The sequence below is a fragment of the Heterodontus francisci genome, chromosome 1 (genome assembly GCF_036365525.1).
Source record: "Heterodontus francisci isolate sHetFra1 chromosome 1, sHetFra1.hap1, whole genome shotgun sequence".
Classification (NCBI taxonomy): Eukaryota; Metazoa; Chordata; class Chondrichthyes; order Heterodontiformes; family Heterodontidae; genus Heterodontus; species Heterodontus francisci.
In genome coordinates this window covers 74746795-74774076 of record NC_090371.1, presented here as the reverse complement: position 1 = coordinate 74774076, position 27282 = coordinate 74746795, and the positions used below count along the sequence as shown (strand labels likewise).

The following is a 27282-nucleotide window of genomic DNA, read 5'->3' as shown; positions in this document are numbered from 1 at the left end:
ACGAAAGCCACACTGTGCCTCAGGGTAGACGCGCTCGGCCAGCTTCTGGAGCCTGTTCAGAGCGACTCGAGCTACTGTAGGAGCCTGGAAAAGGTTCAGAGGAAGGCCGCGAGATTGATGCTTAGTTTAAAGGTCCTTACTTACCGCAGTAGGATTACAGAGCTACAGCTTTATATGCAAGAAAAATTTCTGGAGAGAGATTTGAATGAGATTTTTTAAATAACAGAAGGATTAGGCTCAGTACACATGGATAGGCTATTCAAGCCAAGTAGGTAAGGGAGGATCAGGGGACATGCACACATGTTAAGCAAGCATTCGATTAGTTAGATTTTTGGGAAGTACTTATTTTCGCTGACAGTCATCAAACTTCGGCAACAAGTTGCAGATGCCTGCCAGGCAGTGAGTACTGATTTGCTGAAGTGCTCATGAGGGAGCCTGAAGAGTTCCTGAGCTGGCCAACATAGCTCAAAATAAAATTTAGGTTGGTATTAGGTGTGGAGGGGGTAGTTGGGGTGGAGGGGGTGGGGGGGGTTCCTGCAACTTATTGGATTAGACTGGTTTCCTAAATTAGAAGGATTTTTCTTTTTGCCTCTCCCAGATTATGTGGCTGATATGCGAGAGGAGGGAGATGAAGATGATGGCATGTAGAAGTCACACAATCACAGCACAAAACATGCTTGATGGGTCAGCTGCTCCACTCCTGACTTTGTCATGTTGTCTATGAAGCAAACAGCATATGTGGTTACAAAAAAAAAGGAAGAGTGTAGATAGCCTTTGGCCCTCTGTTCACAACACATTTGTAGTTGGCAATCTGCTCATGTCCCCAGTAGAACTCTTACTCTCTCCCAGCCAGCTGTTCCACCTGGCATGGCTGCCACATTTTCTTCCCTCAGTTCAAGGGGCATAGACATGAATGTATATGGTGCATAACTAGTTTAGGCATTCATCACTAGATCTGGCAGGATCACATTATCTGTCGAGTCCAGCTCTCCTCTGCCAAAACTGTTCACTACTCCAGGATCATACTGGAATGCAAAAATAACCCCTGGCTTGATTTCTCCACTACCAATGATTTCCTTCAACCTCTATCCCCTGCCCGTCCAACGACAAAATGCAAGAAGCTCATGGAATTCCTTGTCACCAAAATTGAGTCCATCCATTTAGCCTCTTCTGCTTCCCTCTGCCCATCATAGCAAATATCCAATGATTCCCCACTGACTGAGCCCTGGATTCACATCTTTCTCTACTTTCTCTCCTATGTCCTCTTATGCCCTCGCCAAGCTCATCTTGTTCATGACACTCACCTCCGGCACTCTCAAACAGATACTCACTAAACAGCTGCCATACATCATTCCTTCCTCAAAAAAAACTCCTGTGATCCCTCTGTCCTTGCAAATTACCACCCGATGTCCAACCTCCCTGCCCTTTCCAAAGATCCTGAATGTCGCCTCCAAATCCATGCCCACTTTTCCCCTAACTCCATATTGGAACCTTTCCAATCAAGTTTCAGTCTTGCCATAACATTGAAACAGTCCTAACCAAAGGCACAATGGCTATGACCATGGTGCAGTATCCCTCCTCATCCTTTTCAACCACTGCATCCTTTAATATAAGCAACACCTTTCTCCTTAAACATCTCCTCTGTTGCCCAGCTAAATTATACAGTCTTTGACTGGTTCAACCCTTATCTATCCAGTCAAAGTTAGAGCCAAAACACTATAGTTAGCACCATTACCTTTGGAGCCCCCCCAAGGATGTATCCTTGGCCCACTTCAATTTCTCATTCACATGCTGATCCTTGGCAATATCATCTGAAGACATATCCTTTTTCCCCTCACAAAGCCCATCTTCTTCCAGTTCTGCAATGTCCCCCATTTCTGCCCTGCCTCAACTCATGTTGCTGGAAGCCCTCATACATGCCTTTGTTACCTCCAGACCCAACAATTCTAATGCTCTCGTAGCTGGCCTCCTGTCCTAAGTCACACCAAGCCCCACCCAACACTAATGCATCCGTTAAAATTTAGTTGTTTCGCACAGCCAGTTTTTTCAGTGTATGGTCCCTTTAAATTTTTGTGCACAGTCATGCACACAGTTTAGTTACCATGGAACAAGCGCTGCAATGCTTTGAATTCTTCTTTCCTCTTGTGCATCCCTCACTCCATTCACATCATTGGCAGCCATGCTTTCAACTGTGTAGGCCCCAAGTTCTAGAAATCCATCCCTAAACTTCTTTGCCTCTTAAGCTTGCTCTCCTGCTTTAAGACCCTCCTTAGCGTCTACCTCTTTAAGCTATTAGTTACCCCTCCCAATGTCTTCTTTGGCTCAATGTCGCACTTCTCTGAAATGTTAAATGCTCTATATGACTGGAAATAGTTATGGTACATCAAAGGATATTGCCCTGCCATGATGTAGAGCATTGGCCACGTTGCAATCAAAAGTACTGGGTGCAGTTCTTAAATTGTCAGAACAGGAAGCATGTAAGGACAATAAAAAGATAAACTCACAAAGCTAGAACTCATCCTGGAGGGGTGAAAACTGCGAAGGGATGTGATGGGCCAAGGATGCACAGGCAGAGTCATGCAGACAAGGTTAAAAAAAAAGAGGTAAAAAGGGGCAGATTCAGACTTATGCAATAAAGCATTATTACCCCAAAGAGGGTAGTCAGTTTTAGAATAACCTACCAAGGAAAATTTTAGACCTGAGTAGTTTAGATCTTAAGATAAAATCTGGAAGAATAATGTATCATCTTTATAAATGCTAGGACAGCAATGAAAAACAGTAGATGCCTGTATTAACCGAGGCACAGAATATAAGAGCAGGGAGGTTATGATGGAGCTGTACAAAATGCTAGTTAGGCCACAGTGTACACACACAATAGGGAGGATGTGATTGTACTGGAGAGGGTGCACAGGAGATTCACCAGGATGTTGCCTGGGCTGGAGCATTTCAGCTATGAAGAGAGACTGGATAGGCTAGGGTTGTTTTCCTTAGAGCAGAGAAGGCTGAGGGGGGACCTGATTGAGGTATACAAAATAATGAGGGGCATAGATAGAGTAGATAAGAAGAAACTTTTGCCCTTAGCAGAGGTGTCAATAACCAGGGGGTATAGATTTAAGGTAAGTGGCAGGAGGTTTAGAGGGGATTTGAGGAAAAACTTTTTCAACCAGAGGGTGGTTGGAATCTGGAACACACTGAAGGGGTGGTAGAGGCAGGAACCCTCACAACATTTAAGAAGTATCTAGATGAGCACTTGAAATGTCATAGCATACAAGGTTATGGGCCAAGTGCTGGAAAATGGGATTAGAATAGATAGGTGCTTGATGGCCGCACAGACACAATGGGCCAAACGGCCTGTTTCTGTGCTGTATAACTATGACTCTATACTGTTTTCTGGCCATAAGATTTTATTTCTTCCATTCAGGTCTATCAAAATTCATAAGAATGTAAATTTCTTGAGAAATCTGTTGCAGGCCATTACAAGTTTAAAAAAAAGGTCTCCAACAAGAAAGAATCCAACCAACTCCCCTTGAAATTCAATGGCATTACCATCGCTGAATCCCCCATCTAACATCCTGGGGGTTAGCATTGACCAGAAACTGAACTGGGCCAGCCATGTAAATACTGTGGCTACAAGAGCAGGTCACAGGTTGGGAATTCTGCAGCAAGTGACTCACCTCCTAATTCCCCAAAACCTGTCCACCATCTACAAGACACAAGTAAGGAGTGTGATGGAATACTCTCCACTTGCCTGGATGAGTGCGGCTCCAACAACACTCAGGAGGCTCGACACCATCCAGGACTAAGCAGTCCACTTGATCAGCACCCCATCCATTACCTTGAACATTCACTCCCTCCACCACTGACGTACAGTGGCAGCAGTGTGTACCATACATAAGACGCGCTGCATCAACTCACTGCGCCTCCTTCAACAGCACCTTCCTGCAACCTCTTCCACCTAGAAGAACAAGGGCAGCAGATACGTGGAAGCACCACCATCTGCAAGTTCCCCTCCACGCTATACACCATCCTGACTTGGAAATATATTGCTGTTCCTTCACTGTCACTGGATCAAAGTCCTGGAACTCCCTCCCTAACAGCACAATGGGCGCTCCTGCATCAGATGGACTGCAGTGGTTCAAGGCGGCAGCTCACCACCACATTCTCAAGGGCAATTAAAGATGGGCAACAAATGCTGGCCTTGCCGGTGACATCCAAATCCCAAGAACAAAAACAAAAATCATGGTTAATGTGTTATTTTCTTTTATAGATCAAAGGCAAAGCAAAGTACAAACCCTTCCAAATCTTTTCTGAGCTGACTTTCCTGAAAAAGAAAATTAAACAAAATTTAAGAGTTGTGTTTCTCCCATATTATATGCAGAAATTAATGTAACGGTGGTTATTTGTATATCTGTAATAGGTAAGGAGGATGGTATTTATTTTCCAAGAAGTAATCAAAATGTATTTAGTTCATTGGCGCCAAGGATTTCTTATCAGCATTTTTCCAATTTCATTCGTTGCAGATGTGCACCCCATCGCCAACATACACACAACCGACTGCTCACCAGCAACATACACGTTACACACACACACAAAGCCACCTTCTTGAATATAACTGCGTGGCTTACTAGGCCATTTCAGAGGGCAGTTAAGAGTCAACCACACATATATGTTACACACTAAATTATATAAATAAAATATACTGTATCTGGCATATATTTTGCCCATAGCACCTGTATATGCACACTCAACTGGCTCAAATGTAATATTTATAAAACAAATCCCAACATACAAAGTAGGCGGCACCAGAAATGACAAAGGTACACCCTGCCCAGGCAACCCTGCAAGATCCTCCCCACTAACATCTGGGGATGTGCCAAAATTGAGACAACTGTCCCATAGACTAGTCAAGCAACAGCCCGGCAAAGTCATACCCTCTGAATCAACCTTATAGCCAATGACCCAGACTCTTCCATCACCATCCTGTCCCACGAGGAGGACAGACCCGCCAGAGGTGGCAGCACAGTGATATACAGTTGGGAGGGAGTGGCCCTGGGAATCCTCAACATTAACCCTGGACCGCATGAAGTCTCATGATACCAGGTAAAACAAAGGCAATGAAATCTCCAGCTGATTATGACCTACCGCTCCCCCTCAGCTGATGAATCAGTGCTCCTCCATGTTGAACACGCCTAGAAGCAGCGCTGAGGGTAGCAAGGGCACAGAACGTACTCTGGGCGGGAGACTTCAATGGCCATCACCAACAGTAGCTTGGTGGCAGAGTCCAGAAGAACATATCCACCAGACTACACCTGCAGCAGGTGGCGAGAGAACCAATAGGGAAAAACCTATTGACCTCTCCCTCACCAATCTACCTATCACAGATACACCTGTCCATGACAGCATTGGTAGGCCTGACCACCGTAATGTGCTCATGGCGACGAAGTGCCTTCTTCACACAGAGCGCCTTCCATCGTGTTGTGTGGCACTACCACTGTGCTAAATGGGATAAATTCACAGCATCCATGAGGCACTGCGGGCCATCAGCAGCAGCAGAATTGTCCATGACTAATGGTTGGAGTGACCACTGCAGAATGCCAAAATCTCATCTTCACTCTGAGGATATCCATCATGATGTTTTGTGGCACTACCACTGTGCTAAATGGGACACTTTCAGAACAGACTGGCAGCTCAAAACTGTGCATTCAAGCACTATGGGCCTTCAGCAGCAACAGAATTGTATTGAATCACAATTTGTAATCTCATGCCCAGCATATCCCTCACTCTACCATTACCATCAAGCCTGGGGATCAACACTGGTTCAATCAGGAGTGCAAGAGAGTAAGCCAGGAGCAACACCAAGCAGATCTAAAAAAGAGGCGCCAACCTGGCAAAGCTACAACACATTGCATGCTGAACAGAACCATCCCACAATCAACGGATCAGATCAAAGCACTGGAATCCTGCCACATCCAGTCAATCTGAACTATGGTGGACAATTAAACAACTAACTAGAGGAGGAGGCTCCACAAACATCCCCATCTTCAATGATGGACAGCCCAGCACGTCAGTGCAAAAGACAAGGCTGAAACATTTGCAACCACCGTCAGCCAGAAATGCCAAGTGGGTGATCTACCTCGGCCTCCTTCAGAGGCCCCCAGCTTTACACAAATGCTGGTCTTCAGCCAATTCGATTCACTCCACGTGATATCAAGAAACAGCTGAAAGCAGTGAATACAGCAAAGGCTATGGGCCCCAACAACATCCTGACTACAGTACTGAGGATTTATGCTCCAGAACGAGCCACGCCCCTAGCCAAGCTCTTCCAGTACAGCTGCAACACTGACATCTACCCAACAATATGGAAAATTGCCCAAGTATGTCCTATTCACAAAAATCCAATTCAGTCAGTCATCAGCAAAATGATGGAAGATGTCATTGACAGTGCTATTTGCAGCAGCACTTACTCACCAATAACCTGCTCACCAATGTTCAGTTTGGGTTCTGCCAGATCTCATTACAGCCTTGCTCCAAACACAAAAAAGCTGAATTCCAGAGGTGCGGCGAGAGTGACTGTCTTTGACATCAAGGCAGCTTTTAACTGAATGTGGCATCAAGAAGCCCTAGCAAAATTGGAGTTGATGGGAAAATGGGAGGAAAACTCTACTGGTTGCAGTCACACCTAGCACAAAGAAAGATGGTTGTGATTGTTGGAGGCCAATCATCTCAGCTTCAAGATATCGTTACACGAGTTCCTCAGGGCAGTGTCCTAGCCCTAACCATCTGCTTCATCAATGGCCTTCCCTCCAACATAAGGTCAGAAGTGGGGATGTTCACTGTTGGTCAGTACCATTTTCAACTCCTCAGATTCCGAAGCAGTCCGTGTCCATATGCAGTGAGACCTGCACAATATTCAGGCTTAGCCTGATAAGTGGCAAGTAACAGTCACGCCACACAGGTGCCAGCCAATGGCCATCGCCAACAAGAAAGAGTCTAATCATCTCCCCTTGACATTCAATGGCATTATCATCACTGAATCCCCCTTATCAACATCCTGGAGGTTACAACTAACCAGAAACTTAACTGGACCTACCATATAAGTACTACAAAGAGCCAGTCAGAGACTGGGAATTCTGAGACAAGTAACTCACCTCCTGACTCCCCAAAGCCTGTTCACCATCCACAAGGCACAAGGCAGGGGTGTGATGGAATATTCTCCACTTGCTTGGATGAACGCAGCTCCAATAACACTCAGGAAGCTCAAGACCAGCCAGGACAAAGCAGTCTGCTTGATTGGCACCCTATTCACCAACTTCAACATTCACTCCCTCCCGACGCACAGTGGCAGCAGTGTGTACTGTATACAAGATGCACACAGCAGCAACTCACCAAGGATCCTTCAATGTCACCTTCCAAATTCACAACCCTTTCCACCTAGAAGGGCAAGGGCAGCAGAGGCATGGGAACATCACCACCTGCAAGTTCCCCTTCAAGCCACACACCATCCTGACTTGGAACTATATCGCTGGTCCTTTACTGTTGCTGGCTCAAAAACCTGGAAGTCACCACCACCAACCTCCGAGGGCAATTAGGGATAGGCAACAAATGCTGGCCCTTCCAGCGACATTCACACCCCATAAATGAACAAAAAGCAGACTGAAAAACTGGCAATAAGGAACAAGCAAGCAGCAGAAAATCCAACAATCCCTATTTTCTGAAAATTACAATAAAAGAATCAGGTAGCAGAAAGCATATCATGATTGAGAACTGCTGAGTTTGGTGAGAAGGAGTTTAAAGGGTTAATTTCTATCTAAATACTAGTTTTTTCTTCAAGGTAGCAGTTAACAATATTACTCCTTAAGTTAAGTTTTATTCCAACCTTCCTCACAGCTCCAGGGACCTGGGTTCGATTCTGGGTACTGCCTGTGCAGAGTTTGCAAGTTCTCCCTGTGACCGCGTGGGTTTTCGCCGGGTGCTCCGGTTTCCTCCCCCAGCCAAAGACTTGCAGGTTAATAGGTAAATTGGCCATTGTAAATTGCCCCTAGTGTAGGTAGGTTATAGGGAATGTGGGATCACTCTAGGGTTAAGTATAGATGGGTGGTTGTTGGTCGGCACAGACTCGGTGGGCCGAAGGGCCTGTTTCAGTGCTGTATCTCTAAATAAATAAATAAATAAAAATAAATAAGCTCTCTGGGAGCAGCTGCAGCTAGTTACTTAGCAGCTGGCTTAAACTGGTTTTCAGAAGTTTGAATTAGTTGTTTTTCAGAAAGTATGATGCTGCTTTGTCTGCACTGAGGGTGGCTGAGTGAGGGGCTCCTTTCTTTTTCTACCTTTTTTCAGCCTGGCTCTTTCTTTGGTACAGGGGAAGAAGCTGATTGGTGAGTAACTAGTAAGGTATTCTATTTATTCTAATTGTAATAAATAGTTTTTAAAGTTACAGTATGGCAGGTCAACTCAGCCAAGTGGAATGTACATCCTGCGATATGTGGGAAGTCACGGACGCACCACGTGTCTTAGACGAACACATCTGCAGGAAGTGTCACTGGCTGCAGAAGCTTGAGTTCCGGGTTTCGGAACTCGAGCGGCGGCTGGAGTCACTGGTGTGCATCTGTAAGGCTGAGGGCTATGTGGATAGCATGTTTACGGAGGTGGTCACACTGCAGGTTCGCAGCATGCAGGCAGAAAGGGAACGGGTGACTGCCAGGCATTCTAAGAGAACCAGGCAGGTAGCACAGGAGTCTCCTGAGTCTATCTTGCTTGCTAATCAGTTTTCCCTTTTGGAGGACGTTGGTTCCTCAGGGGAGTGCAGCCAGAGCAAAGTCTGTGGCACCACGGGTGGCTCAGCTGTACAGGAGGAGTGGAAGAGCAACAGTGATAGGGGAAGACGATAGTCAGGGGATCAGACAGGCGTTTCTGCGGCAGTAAACATGACTCCAGGATGGCGTGTTTTCTCCCTGGTGCCAGCAGCAAGGATGTCACATAGCGGCTGCAGGACATCCTTCTGGGGGAGGGTGAACAGCCAGAGGTCGTGGTCCACATTGGCACCAATGACATAGGTAGGAAGAGGGACGAGGTCCTGAAAGCAGATTTTAGGGAGTTAGGAAGGAAATTTAAAGCAGGACCTCAACAGCAGTAGTCTCAGCCTAGTGAGCATAGGAATAAGAGGACTAATCGATTGAACACGTGGCTGGGGAATTGGTGTAGGAGGCAGGGCGTCAGACTTCTGAGGCATGCGAATGGTTCTGGGGCAGGTGGGACCTGGATAGGCTACACCGTAACAGGACCGGAACTAATGTCTTCGCAGGGAGATTTGCTAGTGTTGTTGGGGAGGGTTTAAACTAGCCTGTCAGGGGGATGGGAGCCTGAAGGGTAGCTCAAATTGGAAGGAACAGGTAGCTGGAGATAGAAAAGTAGCAAGCGACATTAGAAGGCAGGCAAAACAAAGGCAAGCATCAACTAGGCTTAGAATGCAGAATAATGTCAAGACGACAAAGTTAAGGGCACTCTACCTGATGCGCACAGCACTCACAACAAGGTAGATGATTTAAAGGCACAAATAGAGGTAAATGGGTATGATCTAATTGCTACCACAGAATCGTGGCTACAGGGTGACCAAGACTGGGAACTGAATATTCAAGGATATTCGACATTTAGGAAGGACAGGCAAAAAGGAAAAGGAGGTGGTGTTGCACTGATAATAGGGGATGGGATCACTACATTAAGAAGGGAGGATCTCAGATCGGAAGAACAAAATGTGGAATCTGTTTGGGTGGAGCTAAGAAACAGCAAGGGGCAGCAAACATTGGTAGGAGTTGTTTATAGGCCAAACAGTAGTGGTAGTGTGGGGCATGGTATTAATCAGGAGATTAGAGAAGCATGTAGCATGGATAATACAGTAATCATGGGTGACTTTAATCTGCAGGTTGGGAAACTAGGCCTAGAGTTTCGAAGAATGAGAGGTGATCTCACTGAACCTACAAAATAGTTAAAAGGGTAGACAGGGTAGATGCAGCTAAGATGTCTCCCCTGGTTGGGGAGTGTAGAACCTGGGGACACAATTTCAAAATAAGGGGGTAGCCACTTAGGACCGAAATGAGGAGAAATGTTTTTATTCAGAGTTGTGAATCTTTGGAATTCTCCCCAGAGGGCTGTGGAAGCTCAGTCACTGAGTATATTTAAAGCAGAGATTGACAGATTACTAAATACCAATGACATAAAGCGATATGGAGACTGCGTGGGAAAAAGGCATTGAAGTGGATGATCAGCCATGATCGTATTGAATGGCAGAGCAGTCTCAATGGGCTGAATGGCTTACTCCTGCTCCTATGTTCCTATGACAAAAATGTACTGAATTTGGTTTGAACACCATCTTCAACTTTTCCCCAGGTAAATAGGTACTGGCATAAGCATTTTCAACATAAGAAATGTTAAGTGATTCTTAATTAAAATCATTGTTATTGTTTGGTTGTTTTGTGGTCTTGTATCTGGAATTTTAGGCTCAATTTGATGTACTTGACTAGAGCCGGATTACACTCTGCAGCCCAAGTGAGAAAAGTATTCGACAGTGGAAAAGTATGCAAGAGTGGAAAAGATGGCAGACAAAGACAGAGAGCATGGCACAAAGTGAATGTGGGCATGGGGAAGCACAAACAGTTGCAGAAAGATGCAATGTTCTTGTCCATGTGCAATGCTGTAGGAAATGACCTATAAAACAGATTATTGACCTATGTCAAAGAAAAGAGCAGCATATCCTGTAACTGAGCAATGCCATAGGAGATAGGTTAATTATAAATATTCCTATTACTGCATTCAATGCCTTAAAATGAGGCACTATTAGAATTATAACCTTCAAAAATACTTGGTCTCTTAAAGACTATGAGGTATGCTTGTTCATGCCAGTAATATCAGTGCAATCCAGTCAGAAACTGGGCAAAAGGGAATCTTAAACTCATGGGTTACACCAAAAATCGCTATCTTTTACGTTGGTTTAAGATTCAATTTGCTGGATCAGGCCCTGTGTCCCGATTAACATTGCAAGATTAGGGAATGCTGTTCAAAATGCACTAATTTTCTTGGGTACACAGGCACTCGCAGGCATGTATTTACTAAGAAATTGACTAGTGTACACCAAGTTCAGCATAGATTTTTCTGTAGAAATAATTTTCTGTAATCTTAAAACCAGGTTACTCTCAGATGGTAAGGAATGGACACTTATTTTTCTATTTATTTAGAGATACAACACTGAAACAGGCCCTTCGGCCACCGAGTCTGTGCCGACCATCAAACACCCATTTATATTAATCCTACATTAATCCCATATTCCTACCACATCCCCACCTTCCCTCAATTCTCTTATCAGCTACCTACACTAGGGGCAATTTACAATGGCCAATTTACCTATCAACCTGTAAGTCTTTGGCTGTGGGAGGAAACCGGAGCACCTGACGAAAACCCACACGGTCACAGGGAGAACTTGCAAACTCTGCACAGGCAGTACCCAGAATCGAACCCGGGTTGCTGGAGCTGTGAGGCTGCGGTGCTAACCACTGCGCCACCCAAAAAAAAACTCCATTTAAAAAAAAAATTATTTTTGTGATGCATCCCATTTTCAGCTATATTAATAAAACTGCACCAGGTTGTCACTCTTAAATACATAATTTTTTTTAATTCAAAGAAAATAAAACCATTAGGTTCTAATAGGATGCCCAAATACACTGGCTCATAGAAGATTCCGCAACTTGAACTGTAATCTAACCAGCACAATTACAAGTAGGCACAATTTTCTAATTGCTTTCAAAGCTCAAATGAATATAAAGAGTCATGTCCCAAGTAGTACTCACTTTTCTCAAATTGCACTCTCTATTCAGCATAGTACTTCTGTAGGATATGATAAAAAAGCAAAATCAATACTTTGAAAATGAAAAAATTATGTAAATAGCATAATCAGGAGATACTGATTACTATGGGTGAAGCAAAACCATTTGGATTTGAGCTCCTCCTTTATAGTACACTATTTGATGTGTAATTAACAACTTTCTTTTAAACTTTTTTTTTAAAATCCAACACTAGTTTTCAGACAACCTTTTGAAATGGATCTCCCACACTAAGACGCAAGACCGAATTTGTTGCAAGACAAACACCTTACAGTAACTGGCCCTGCAAGATGCATCAATAATCATAATGATCCTGGCTTTCATCCCCATTCGTTCCTTGTGTTACAACAATGATTTGTGTACAATCAGGAATTCACCATGTAAGATTAGCAGGTAATATCCCAAATCCCAACATATTTTCTCTACTAATAAAAACAGAAAATGATGGAAATACTTAGCACATCTGGCAGCAACTGTGGGAAGAAAAACAAAGTTAGCATTTCAGGTCAATGACCTTTCATGTTCCGAAACCTGAAACGTTTACTCTCTTTCCCTCCCCACAGATGCTGCCAGATTTGTTGAGTATTTCCAGCATTTTCTGTTTTAATTTCAGATTTTCAGCATCTGCAGTACTTGCTTTTATATTCAAATATTTTATATTCTTCATTCTAAGTTTTCAATTCAGTCTTATTCACAACACAAGGAAAGACTATATAAGAAAAGATTGAACAAGATCTCGAAAGTACATCGAATCCCTTTTTTTTGTATTTAACATTCCACAACTGGTCTAAAGAAGCAGTTTCCATGGAAGCACTTATTATGTGCAGCTGCTACGCTAAAACAGAGATGGCGACATATGTTTGGCTCAGCTTCATGGTTCTGCCTTTGACTTACTCTACAACTACAATTGTGAAGATGGAATAATCCCGATGTTTCAGCACATTCAATGTAGCTGTTCTGCACTACTACCAAACAGTTTGCCTATTTACTAACTTCATTCCGCACCAAAGCAAGACCATAATTCTTTAACATGCGACAGCTCATGTTGTTTATTTTTGTAGGAACTTGGGTAGCAAAATTGTATTTTACTGCCAATTTTGTCTTCTCTATGCCCAATCTCCACTCATTAACTTCCAGCAACCACATACCCAAATACTCTTTTCTAGCTCCAATTAAAACACTATTAAGAGATTACAATGTCATACTTCAAAAAAGTGCCTTGCTGGGAATTATTTTGGTGAGAAACTCTCTCAAAGGTCTGAGGCATACTACAAATTAGCAAACATTTTCCAATTAAATAAAATAACCATCAGCCTATGCTATGGTAGCACATTAAGTACGAAGAAAAAAGGTCCCATGTGGCTCAGTTAATTAAAGCAGTGCCTTATAAGCCAGATTCATTTGAATAACTGCTAGGTTAACCGATGCATCAGGAATCAACAGGTCTGGGGCAGGCAAAAGAAAATCAGACAAGTCTCCCATGCCTGACCAATAGTCAGTGACACCTCCTGGAAATACACATTAATTTGGTGTGTCATATTAGGACAGGATCAGGCTGAGCTTCAATACCTGACAGTCAAAATATCCTGACACTTGCAGTCTTATGTTCATGTATGAAAAATGGTCACATGAACAAAATAACAGTGACCACTGACCACAAAACTGCACCCCAGCAAGGAATCAATGGCTTCAACACAGGAGTGAGAAACCTAGCTGCAGCAACAAAATTAGTTGAAGAGAAAAATGTAAATTCTATAAAATGGATCACAGCAACTACAAATAGCTGATATGGCCATAGTAGTAACACAGAGGAATTAATTTATTTTTGATTCTATTTATCGGGGCACAATTGCCTTTTTTTAAAAATTCATTCTCAGGATGTTGGTGTCACTGGCAAGACCAGCATTTATTGCCCATCCCTAGCTACCCTTGAGATAGTGATAGTGAGCCGCCTTCTTAATCTGAAGTCTGTGTGGTGCATGCTTGGCAGAACCTGCCTCTCAAGGATTGGCCTTCACAGCAAATCAGCAAAGGTGCACCAAGAGAAGATACCCCACCTAAATGGATTGCTTGCTGCGCGTCCATCATCCTTCATAGATTCAATGATGCCAATCTCTGTGGTGAAGGCACCTCCGCAATGCTGTTAGGCAGGAAGCTCCAGAATTTTGACCCAAAGAAAGACTGACGTTAGGACTTGAAGGGGGTGCTGTTCCCGTGCACTAGCTGCCCTTGTCCTTCTCGGTGGCGGAGGTCACAGGCTTGTTGGTGCTGTCAAAGCCAAGGTGAGTCACTGCAGTGGATCCTATGTTGACTCTATAAACCCAGACTAAATAGGCTAGGATTTTATTCAGCATTAATGTCAACATTATTCTACCACTTTAGGAAATAATGAACTATTCCCATTTTATTAAAATCATAAAGTTATTGCTATTTTAGTTACACTGATTTTTTTTAGATTGTATTTTTAAAATTTCTATCAATGGTAAATTTGAAATGCATTATAAACTATAATATTCTATGTTAGATTGTAATTGGCTACATGATCTGAACCTACAATTGAAAGCTTCTGCACAGTTGAACAAACTTGTATTTATACATAGCACCATATCACATCTTCAAGAAGTTCCAATGTGCTTTACATCTGATTTACAAGACAACAGGAAAACTCCTTATTCCTCTTATAAATAGTGACAAAGAATTATTTGCATCCAGGTGGAGCTTGGTTTAGTATAAAAGGTGACACCTTCTAATCTGCAGCACACTGTTTGGAGTTTAAAAAAATGGGAAATGTGATCTTTACCTTTAACAATTTGCAAAAGTACAGTTCAAATACCTAAATGTGAGATATATACTTGTAATGGAAGACAACCTTAATCATCACTAAAGATATATTTGGTCAAATTCACAAACATTGAATCATTGCTATAGCATGAAACATTGCCTGAACCAGTTAATTTAATTCCTATTTTACAGTTAAAAATGGTTAAAGTGCAGTTAAAGTGCAGCTCAGTTTTACAACAACTGATTTCAAATAACCTCAAACCTACACTAGTTTGCCCCCAAAGCTCTCAAAGAACTTGCGGTGTAAATGAGGTTTTCTAAATTTGTTTTGAAAGTTGTGCAAGAAAGGTACTCAATAAAAGAGAAAAATGTAAATAATATTCAAATCAACATTTTTATAAGCAAACAGTGCTGTGCATATGTCCTTTATTTAGCTACCGCAACAACAAATCAAGGGACAAAAAGTATCATTTAAATTTATGGAAAATCATTAAGCACATTTCCACACTGCAGTGTGCACAGAAAATTTGACAAGTCTCACCTTAGTTTTGGATTTAGATCAGAACTATTCTGAAAATTCAGTTAATAAACATCCTGGCCTAAAACAATTCTAGTGTATTTTTACAGCCAGCATTAAAAAAAATGCTTGTGAAGGCTATTCAAAGTAAGGCAAGCCATACAGACAGGTTTAGCAAATGCAGAAGCGTTCAAGTATTTTTAAACTATACTTGACTCCTGCATCAAGGCTCAAGAGGTCACAAAAGAAACGTAATGGCAAGCTCTACAGACATTTCAAGATTTCAGCAAAGTTGTTAGACTAAGTGCACATTGTTGGAATTATTATGCATGCCTTCCTTGGTACCAAACCTCGGACATTTTTAAATGGAAGTACACAGCATGTCCATTAGTATTTGAAACAAAAATAAAGTTAGGCTGATGTTTCATGAAAAGACTCTTTGTTAGCTATGTTCTCATGGTCGCTACCAAATCCAAGCCCACCTTTCCGGGAGCTCCATGTTTAAATCTTTCCAATCAGGTTTCCGTCTCTGCCTCAGTATTGAAACAGCTCCCATCAAAATCACAAAAGACATCCTATATGACTGTGACAAAGAAAAACTAGCCCCCCGCATCCTGTCTGCAGCCTCTGGCACAGTTGACCACACAATCCATCTCCAACACCTCTCCACCATCGTCCAGCTTTATGGGAGGGCATTCGACTGGTTCCATTCGTTTCTATCTAATCATATCCAGAGAATCACCTGCAATTGCTTCTTTTCCTGCTCCCACATCATTACCTCTAGTGTACCCTAAGGATCTATCCTTGGTCCCCTCCTATTTCTCATCTACATGCTACCCTCAGCGACATCAGCTGAAAGCATAGTGTCAGTTTTCACATATACACAGATGACACCCAGCGCCACTTCACCAACACCTCCCTCTCAATTCTTCCACAATTTCTACACTGTCAGACACTTCTGTGTCCAATATCCAATACTGGATGAACAGAAATTTCCTCCAACTAAATATTGGGAAGACCAAAGCCATCATCATACAGCCAGTTACAGCATAGGAGCTCATCGAGTCCATGCCAGCTCTCCATGGAGCATTACAGTCAGTCTCACTCCTCTGCTTGATCCCAGTAGCCATGCAAGTTTATTTCCTTCAAGTGGCCATACAATTTTCTTTTGAAATCATTGATTATCTGAGTGCAGAGTGCAAGCTGAGCGTGGAGATAAGAGTTTGGTGAGTGGCGAGTTCTGTGAAGGGGGTGCTCAATTTTTCTACTTTATTCATACTTTTTTAACCCTCCAGTATTTGGTTCCCGCTTTGGTATAGTGGAAGGAACTGGTTCATGAATAACTGGTAAGCTATTCTACTTATAATAGTCTGTAAAGTTGAGATATGGCAGGAGTGTCACTGGCTACAGAAGCCTGAGCTCCAGGTTTCGGAACATGAGCGGCAGCTGGAGACACTGTGGTGCATCCGTGAGGCGGAGGACTACGTGGATAGCATGTTTAGGGAGGTGGTCACACCACAGGTTAGAAGTATGCAGGCAGATAGGGAATGGGTGACCGCCAGGCAGTCTAAGAGAACCAGGCAGGTAGTGCAGGAGTCCCTGAGACGATCTCACTCGCTAATCGGTTTTCCATTTTGGATACTGGTGAGGGTGATGGTTCCTCAGAGGAGTGCAGTCACAGCCAAGTCTGTGGCACCACAGGTGGCTCAGCTGCACAGGAGGGGAGGAAGAGGAGTGGAAGAGCAGTAGTAATAGGGGATTCATTAGTTAGGGGAACAGACAGGCTTTTCTGCAACATTAAACGTGATTCCAAGATGGTGAGTTGCCTCCCTGGTGCCAGCGGCAAGGATGTCATGGAACGGCTGCAGGACATTCTTCTGGGGGAGGGTGAACAGCCAGAGGTCGTGGTCCACGTCGGTACCAATGACAGAGGTAAGGAGGGGGATGAGGTGCTGAAAGCAGATTTTAGGGAGCTAGGAAGGAGATTAAAAAGCAGGACCTCAAAAGCAGTAATCTCAGGATTATTCCCAGTCCCACATGCAAGTGAGCATAAGAATGGCAGAACTGAACGATTGCACACATGGCTGGAAAACTGGTGTAGGAGGGAGGGCATCAGATTTCTGAGACATTGGGACCATTTCTGGGGCAGGTGGGACCTGTACAAAATGGACGGGTTGCATCGTAGCAGGACTGGGACGAATATCCTCGCAGGGAGATTTGCTAGTGCTGATGGGGAGGGTTTAAAGTAAATTGTCAGGGGGGGTGTGAACCTGAGAGGGAGCTCAGATTGGAGGGAAGCAAAACTGGTAACTTGTCTGGGGTTTGGGAACCAGGAGCAAGTATTAGAGAGGAATACCAAGATGCACAAGAATAGGGAATTACGTCATTGGGTGGGGTCAGCATAAGGGACAAAGTAATAAAGTCTGAATCAGGGTTAATGTGCATGTATGTGAATGCACAGAATGTGGTTAATAAGACTGGTGAGGTACAGGCGCAGATTGCCATGCGGAAATATGATGTTGCCACTATTAGAGACCTGGCTCAAAGAGGAGCAGTAGTGGGTGTTAAATATTCCTGGATACAAGGTATTCAGGAACGATAGGAAAGGGATAAAAAGAGGGAGGGGTGGCAGTATTGATTAAGGAGAGCATTGCAGTGCTGGAGAAAAAGGATGTCCCTGAGGAGTTGAGGACAGAATCAATTTGGCAAGAGCTAAGGAACAAAAAAGGTGCGGTTTCATTGCTCAGTGTTGTCTACAGGCCACCAGTTAATGGGAAGAACATGGACAAACAAATTTGCAAGGAAATTACAGAAAGGTGCAAAAATTATAGGGTAGTTATAATTATCCAAACATAGACTGGGATAATAGCAGTGTAAAGGACAGTGAGGGGCATGAGTTCCTAGAGTGTGTTCAGCAAAATTTTCTACAACGGTATGTTTCTAGTCCAAAGGGAAAGGAGGCACTGCTAGACCTGGTTCTTGGGAACAAGATGGGCCAAGTGGATCAAGTATTAGTAGGAGAGCCTTTAGGGTATAGTGATCATTGTGATTCAGACTGGCCAAAAGAGCGTGGGAAAATGGCGTACTGACACGGAACACAAAAGTCTGAGTGTATCAAGCCTGTGTCCTCAGTACCTTGCTCTATGGCAGCGAGGCTTGGACAACTTATGTCAACCAAGAGCAACATCTCAACTCATTCCATTTTCGCTGCCTCCGGAGAATCCTTGGCATCAGGTGGCAGGACCGTATCTCCAACGCAGAGGTCCTCGAGGCGGCCAACATCCCCAGCATATACACCCTACTGAGCCAGCGGCGCTTGAGATGGCTTGGCCATGTGAGCCGCATGGAAGATGGCAGGATCCCCAAGGACGTAGTGTACAGTGAGCTCGTCACTGGTTTCAGACCCACTGGCCGTCCATGTCTCCGCTTTAAAGACGTCTGCAAACGCGACATGAAGTCCTGTGGCACTGACCACAAGTCGTGGGAGTCAGTTGCCAGTGATCGCCAGAGATGGCGGACAGCCATAAAGGCGGGGCTAAAGAGTGGCGAGTCGAAGAGACTTAGCAGTTGGCAGGAAAAAAGACAGAAGTGCAAGGAGAGAGCCAACTGTGTAACAGCCCCGACAACCAATTTTATCTGCAGCGCCTGTGGAAGAGTCTGTCACTCTAGAATTGGCCTTTATAGCCACTCCAAGCGCTGCTTCACAAACCGCTGACCACCTCTAGGCGATTACCCATTGTCTCTCGAGACAAGGAGGCCAAAGAAGAAGATCATTGTATCATAAGATTTAGGCTGACAATGGAAAAGGACAAAAAGCAATCCAGGGTAAGAATAATTAAGCTGGCATAGCCAACGAAGCCCTCCTCCCCCGAACGAATAAAAAAATCAATTAAATAAAAAAAAAACTGGGGGAAGGCTAACTTCAATGGGGTAAGAATGGAGCTGGGACAAATAAATTGTAGTCAAAAGCTAGCAAGAAAACTGGTAGATGAATAATGGTTTGGGCACAGTCACGGTATGTTCCCTCAAAGGGGATGACAAAAGAGATAGAGTTTAAAATAAAGAAAAAGTGTGCTTATGACAGATGCTAGGTCGAAAATACCATTGAGAACCAGGCTGAATATAAAAGGTCCAGAGGGGAAGTGAAAAAGCAAATAAGAGAAGCAAAGATAGAGCATGAAAAGAGACTGACAGCTAGTATTAAAGGAAATCCCAAAGTTTTCTATAGACATATAAATAGTAAAAGGGTGATAGGAGGAGGAGTGGGGCTGATTAGGGACCATAAAGAACAAAGAACAGTACAGCACAGCACAGGAACAGGCCATTCGGCCCTCCAAGCCTGCGCCGATCTTGATGCCTGCCTAAACTAACACCTTCTGCACTTCCAGGGCCCATATCCCTCTATTCCCTTCCTATTCATATATTTGTCAAGATGACTCTTAAACGTCGCTATCGTATCAGCTTCCACCACCTCCCCTGGCAGCAAGTTCCAGGCACTCACCACCCTCTGTGTAAAAAAACTTGCCTCGCACATCCCCTCTAAACTTTGCCCCTCGCACCTTAAACCTATGTCCCCAAGTAACTGACTCTTCCACCCTGGGAAAAAGCTTCTGACTATCCACTCTGTCCATGCCGCTCATAACTTTGTAAACCTCTATCATGTCGCCCCTCCACCTCCGTCGTTCCAGTGAAAACAATCCGAGTTTTTCCAACCTCTCCTCGTAGCTAATGCCCTCCAGACCAGGCAACATCCTGGTAAACCTCCTCTGTACCCTCTCCAAAGCCTCCACGTCCTTCTGGTAGTGTGGCGACCAGAATTGCACGCAATATTCTAAGTGTGGCCTAACTAAGGTTCTGTACAGCTGCAACATGACTTGCCAATTTTTATACTCTATGCCCCGACTGATGAAGGCAAGCATGCCGTATGCCTTCTGGACTACCTTATCCACCTGCGTTGCCACTTTCAGTGACCTGTGGACCTGTATGCCCAGATCTCTCTGCCTGTCAATACTCCTAAAGGTTCTGCCATTTACTGTATACCTCCCACCTGCATTAGACCTTCCAAAATGCATTACCTCACATTTGTCCCGATTAAACTCCATCTGCCATTTCTCCGCCCAAGTCTCCAACCAATCTATATCCTGCTGTATCCTCTGACAATCCTCATCATTATTCGCAACTCCACCAGCCTTTGTGTCATCCGCAAACTTACTAATCAGACCAGCTACATTTTCCTCCAAATCATTTATATATACTACAAACAGCAAAGGTCCCAGCACTGATCCCTGCGGAACACCACTAGTCACATCCCTCCATTCAGAAAAACACCCATCCACTGATACCCTCTGTCTTCTATGACCGAGCCAGTTCTGTATCCATCTTGCCAGCTCACCTTAGCAGGGGATTTACACATGGAAGCAGAGGGCATAGCTGAGGTATTAAATGAATACTTTGCATCTGTCTTTCCCAAGGAAGAAGATACAACAGAGGCAATGTTGAAAATTGAGGTAAGTCAGACACTGGAGGGGTTTAAATTGATAAAGTAGTATTAGATAGGCTGTCTGTACTTAAAGTGGATAAAGCACCAGAGCTGGATGAGATGCATCCAAGGATACTGAGGGAAGTGAAGGTGGAAATCGCAGAGGCACTGGCCATAATTTTTCAGTCTTCCTTAGACTCAGGGGTGGTGCCAGAGGACTGGAGAATTGCAAACATTACACCCTTGTTCAAAGAAAGGGTGTAAAGATAAGCCCAGCAACTACAGGCCAGTCAGTTTAACTTCAGTGGTGGGAAAACTTCTGGAAAAAATAATTCAGGACCAAATCAATAGTCAAACGGACAAATGTGAATTAATTAAGGAAAGCCAGCATGGATTTCTTAAGGGAAAATCATGTTTAACTAACTTGCTGGACTGTTTTTGAGGAAGTAACAGAGAGAATTGATGAGGGCGATGCTGTTGATGTTACTTACATAGACTTACAAAAGGCGTTTGATACAGTGCCACCCAACAGACCTGTGAGCAAACTTATAGCTCATGGAATAAAAGGGACAGTAACAATATGGATATGAAATTGGCTGAGTGACAGGAAACAAAGAGTAGTGGTTAACAGATGTTTTTCGGGCTGGAGGAAGGTTCGTGGTTGAGTTCCCCAGGGATCAGTGTTGGAACCCTTGCTTTTCCTGATATATATTAATGACCTGGATCTTGGTGTATAGGGCACAATTTCAAAGTTTGCAGATGATATGAAACTTGGAAGCATTGTGAACTGTGAGGATAGTGTAGAACTTCAGAATGGGCAGACAGATGGCAGATGAAGTTTAATAAAGAGAAATGTGAAGTGATTCATTTTGGTAAGAAGAACATGGAGAGACAATATGGAATAAAGGATACAATTCTAAACTAGCTGCAGGAGCAGAGGGACCTAGTGTATATGTGCATAAGTCATTGAAGGTGGCAGGACAGGTTGAGAGAGCAGTTAAGAGAGCATACAGTATCATGGGCTGTATTAATAGGGGGATAGAGTACAAAAGCAAGGAAGTTATGTTGAACTCGTATAAGACACTAGAGTTTGGCCTCAGCTGGAGTATTCCGTCCAGTTCTGGGCGCCGCACTTGAGGAAAGACGTGAGGGCATTGGCGAGAGTACAGAAAAGATTCATGAGAATGGTTTCATGGATGACGAATTTCAGTTACGAAGATAGATTGGAGAAGTTAGGACTGTTTTCTTTGGACAAGAGAAGGCTGAGAGGTGATTTGGTAGAGATATTCAAAATCGTGACGGGTCTGGACAGAGTGGATAGAGAGAAACTGTTCCCACTCATGAAAGGATAGAGAATGACAGGGCATCGACTTAAAGTATTTGGTAAAAGAAGCAAAAATGACATGAGGAAAAACTTTTTCACGCAGCTAGTGATTAAGGTCTGGAATGCGCTGCCTGAGAATGTGGTGGAGGCAGTTTCAACTGAAGCATTCAAAAGGGAATTAGATAGTTATATGAGAAGGAAGAATGTGCAGGGTGATGGGGAGAAGGCAAGAGAATGGAACTGAGGGAACTGTTCTTTCAGAGAGCCGGTGCAGACACGATTGGCCGAATGGCCTCCTTCAGCGCTATAATGACTCTGTGATCTCTGCTTCCACCACCCCATGGGCAGCGAGTGCCAGGTCATTACCACTCACTGCATAAAAAAATGTTCTTCCTCACATTCTCCCTGCATCTTTTGCCCAAAACCTTCAATCTGAGTCCCCTAGTCCTTGTACCATCAGTTAAAACTAGGTGGGAGGGCGAGTTGTGAGGAGGATGCGGAGAGGCTTCAGGGTAATTTGGACAAGTTGAGTGAGTGGACAAATGCATGGCAGATGCATGTGGATAAATGTGAGGTTATCCACTTTGGTAGCAAAAACAGGAAGGCAGATTGTCTGAATGGCTATAAACTGAGAGTGGAATATGCAACGAGACCTGGATGTTCTCGTACACCAGTCGCTGAAGGTAAGCACGCAGGTGCAACAGGCGGCAAAAGGGCAAATGGCATGTCGGCCTTCATAGCGAGAGGACTCGAATACAGGAGCAGGGATGTCTTGCTGCAATTATACAGCGCCTTGGTGAGGCCAAACCTGGAATTTTGTGTGCAGTTTTGTTCTCTTTATCTCAGGAAGGATGTTCTTGCTCTAGAGGGAGTGCAGCGAAGACTGATTCCTGGGATGGCGGGACTGACGTATGAAGAGAGATTGAGTCGGTTAAGATTATATTCGCTGGAGTTCAGAAGGAGTGAGGGGGAATCTCATAGAAACCTATAAAATTCTAACAGGACTTGACAGGGTAGATGCAGCAAGGATGTTCCCGATGGTGGGGGAGTCCAGAAACGGGGGTCATAGTCTGAGGATACGGGGTAAACCTTTCAGGACTGAGATGAGGAGAAATTTCTTCACCCAGAGAGTGGTGAGCCTGTGGAATTCACTACCACAGAAAGCAGTTGAGGCCAAAACATTGTATGTTTTCAAGAAGGAGTTAGATATAGCTCTTGGGGTGAAAGGGATCAAAGGATATGGGGGGAAAGCAGGAACAGGTTACTTAGTTGGATGATCAGCCATGATCATAATGAATGGCAGAGCAGGCTCGATGGGCTGACTGGCCTACTCCTGCTCCTATTTTCTATGTTTCTAATGGGAACAGTTTTTTCTTGTCTAACTTATCTAAGCCTGTCATTACCTTGTACACCTCTACTAAATCTCCCCTCCATCTTCTTTGCTCCAATGAGACCACCAGCCATTCCAACTTAACCTTGTAACTAAAACCCCCCCAATCCTGGAACCATTCTGGTACATCTCCTCTGCACTCTCTCAAGGACTCCTGCATCCTTCCTGAAGAATGGTGACCAGAACAGGATGCAATACTCTAGGTGGAGCCTAACCAGAGTTTTATAAAGTTTCAGCATAACTTCCCTGTTTTTGTACTCAATGTCTCTATTTATGAAACCCAAAATCCCATATGCTTTACTAACCACTCTCAATATGTCCTGCTACCTTCAAAGATCGATGCACATGAAAGCCCACCCAGGTCCCTCTGTTCCTGCACACTCTTTAGAACTGCACCATTAAGTTGATATTGTCTCACCCTATCCCTTCTGCCAAAATGCATCACCTTACACTTGTCTGTATTAAGTTCCATCTGCCACTTGTCCTCCCATTCTGCTAGCATATCTATGTCCTGTTGCATGCAGTTTGTATCATCCTCACTGTTTGCCATTCCTCCGTTTGAAATTATTGGCAAATTTTGAAATTCTGCAAGATCCATGTCATTTGTATATACCAAAAACCCAATTTAAAGTACGTTTCCTAGCCAATGACTCCATCCCTCTCCTCAGCAAATGTCTTAGGCTGCACTAGATTGTTCACAACCCCAGCATCGTGGGTGACCCCGAAATGAGCTTCTAACCACATATCGCACCATCAGAAAAACCCTTTATTTTCACCTCCATAACATTGCCCAATTCCACCCTGCCTACGTACTGCTGAAGCCCTCATTCACGTCTTTGTTACGTCTAGACGTTACTACTCCAATACACTCCTGGCCAGCCTTCCACATTTTACCCTCCGCACACTTGGTTACCCAAAACTCTGCTGCATATTTCCTATCCACCCATCACCGGTGCTCACTGACGCATATTGGCCCTCTGTTTAGGCAACATTTTGATTTTAAAATGCGCATCCTGGCCTTTAATTCCATCCACTGCCTCATCCTTTCCTATCTCTGTAATCTCCTCCAGTCCCACAACCCTCCGTGACCTATGCACTCCACCAATTCTGGTCTCTTGAGCATCCCCAATTTTAATCTCTCCACCATAGCTGCGTTTCAGTTGCCTAGGCTTAAGCGGTAAAATTTTCCACCTCTCTATTTCACTTTCTTCCTTTAAGGCACTCCTTAAAACCTACCTCTCTGACCCAGCTTTTGGCCTTCTTCCCTGATATCTCCAAGTGTCAAATTTTGTTTTACACGTTCCTGTGAAGTTTTGCTATTTTACTACATTAAAGGAACTTTATAAATAAGTTGCTGTTGCCTCATGTTTTCCGGAGTTAACGGCGCTGAATTTTTTAAACTTCCAATGTCCAGTCTTTTGTTTAAATCTCCTATCAAATTCAAGGCCCCACCAGAAAAATTTGCACGGCCTGTCCAATGAACGACTCCACAAGATTATCGAAAGTAGGCATTTTTTTTTCATCATTATTATTCCTATCACCTACACCTGGCCCTTAGAGAGCCTACAACCGGAACTGAGCTGCTTTTCAGCCAGTGGGGATATTGTGTACTATTACAACCAATCGCACTTAATATGCGGATGACCCGCTCTCCTTCCAGTCCTATTGGACCAATTCCATCCCATGTTCTTTTTCAACAGCTGTTTCCTTCACTATTGGTCAATAAGCACATCAATCATCTCAAAACCCGTCTCTCCTCTAAAGTCCTTCCGTTTAAGTTAGGTTGACTGATACAATTCTGGAGGCCTACACTTTTATACATATAAGGCGGCTTACTTTTTAAAAATGCAGAAATAATGATTTTGTCGCATCTAACGGAAACGGAATAAAACAAATCAGACCTCCCGGTCCTTCAAGCCCAAGAGCAGGACCTCCTCCATCAGGGTCAGGCGAGTTTCTTTGGAGTCACCTTTCTCATCGTCCTGGTCCTGCTCGGCTCTCCGGTCCTCGTCGTCCTCGGGGATTTTCTCCGCGTTCCTGGAAGCTTCGGTTTTCCTTTGGACGAGGCCGGAGTTCCTTTGGGTGAGAGTCGACATGGCGGTCTCGAGGAGGATCGGAGGCGGCCGTTGTTGCTTCAATCTTGTCAGCAGTTAGGCTTCATAAATTTAACACGAAGGGGAGCGGTTGTTTTCGCTCAACGCCGGCGGTATGGGTATAAACTCCGGGGGAAACCGAGAAACCCGTAACTGGGTTACTTTCCACCAATATGGCGGCGGAGGGAGCAGAGAGTCGGCCCGCGTGACGTCACAGAGGGATGTGGCAGACGCTGCTGAGGGGGAGATCGAGCCGAAGGAGGGACGAGGCGTGGCCGGGAGGGAGCTCGGGCCGGAGAAGGGGCGGGGCAAGGAGGGAGCTCGGGCCGGAGAAGGGGCGGGGCCGGGAGGGCCGGAGAAGGGGCGGGGCCGGGAGGGCGCTCGGGCCGGAGAAGGGGCGGGGCCGGGAGGGCGCTCGGGCCGGAGAAGGGGCGGGGCCGGGAGGGCGCTCGGGCCGGAGAAGGGGCGGGGCCGGGAGGGCGCTCGGGCCGGAGAAGGGGCGGGGCCGGGAGGGCGCTCGGGCCGGAGGGAGTTCACTTCTTTTAATGGCTCAAGTGTATTTTAAAGATCCCAAACCATTGGTTGGCATCCTTTCACTGATGAAAGATGATGGGCACGCAGCAAACAATCCATTTAGGTGGGATGTTTTCTCTTATAGAATCATTGAAAGTTTACACGGTACAGAAAGAGGCCACGTGGCCCATTCTGTCTGCACTGGACAAAAAAAAGCCACCCAATCTAATCTCATTTTCCAGCATTTGGTCTGTAGCCCTGCAGGTTATGGCATTTGAGGTGCATATCCAGGCACCTTTTAAATGAGTTGAGGGTTTCTGCCTCTACTATCCCTTCAGGCAGTGAGTTCCAGACCCCTACCATCCTCTGGGCGAAAAAATATTTCCTCATCTCCCCTCTAATCTCTTGGTGCACCTTTGTTGATGGCTGTGAAGGCCAGTCCCTGAGAGGCAGATTCTGCCACAAGTGCTGCATGTGAAGCATCAAGTGACGTGTGTTGTTTTGACATTGGTATCTTTGTCAAGCTGCTGTAGCAACTGGTCATTATGGTAGTGCACACCAGTCCACAGGATGTGTTGCCATTTTCCTCTTTCACCAGCTAGTGACTTCCAGGTGAGATTGTCAACGTTTCGGGTCTTCATGTTACACTTGCAAGCATCCTTGAAGCAGAGCATTGGGCGCCCCACTGGTCATCCGGTCCCGGCGGCCTCACCATACAGAAGGTCCTTGGGTATGCGTCAGTCTTCCATCCTGCGGACATGTCCAATCCACCGAAGCCACCTCTGTTTGATTAGTGCCTACACAGTTGGGAGCTCTGCCTTTGCGAGGACTGCCACATTTGTGATTTTGTCCTGCCAGGATATAGCCATAATGTGCTGCAGACAGCGAAGATAAAAATTTATTGAGCTTCTTTTCCTAGTAGCTGTAGGTCACCCATGTTTCACAGCCGTACGGCCAGGTGCTGAGAACACAGGCCTTAGAAGCCATCAGCTTGTTGCTAAGGGTCAGCTTGGTATTATCCCATGCACGTTTTGCAAGTCGGCCAAAGATGGTAGCTACTTTCCCTATGCATGTATCGATCTCTGCATCAAGGGACAGATTGTCTATCATGGTGAAGCCACGGCAGCAGTATTTGCTAACCACTTCCAGTGGGGCGTTATTTAGTGAACAGCGGGGGGAGCGATGCACCACCTTGTCCCATGACTATGGTTTTCTTGATACTTGTAGTTAAGGAGAACAAGTTACAGGCACGAGAGAGACAGTCCGTGAGTCTTTGTCGCTGAGTTTCCGTGTGAGCAACTAGCGCAGCATGGTC

At 44.7% G+C, this 27282-nt stretch overlaps 1 protein-coding gene across 1 annotated transcript in view; it reads right to left on the bottom strand.

The window, feature by feature from the left end:
• golph3a (golgi phosphoprotein 3a) overlaps window positions 1-25694 on the bottom strand; it is a 91211-nt gene extending 65517 nt beyond the window's left edge. The window contains exon 1 of the mRNA XM_068031995.1: window positions 25263-25694. Coding sequence (XP_067888096.1) covers window positions 25263-25457 — 195 coding nt within the window. The 5' untranslated portion in view covers window positions 25458-25694. The remainder of the gene's footprint in view (window positions 1-25262) is intronic.
• Window positions 25695-27282: the final 1588 nt, after the last annotated feature.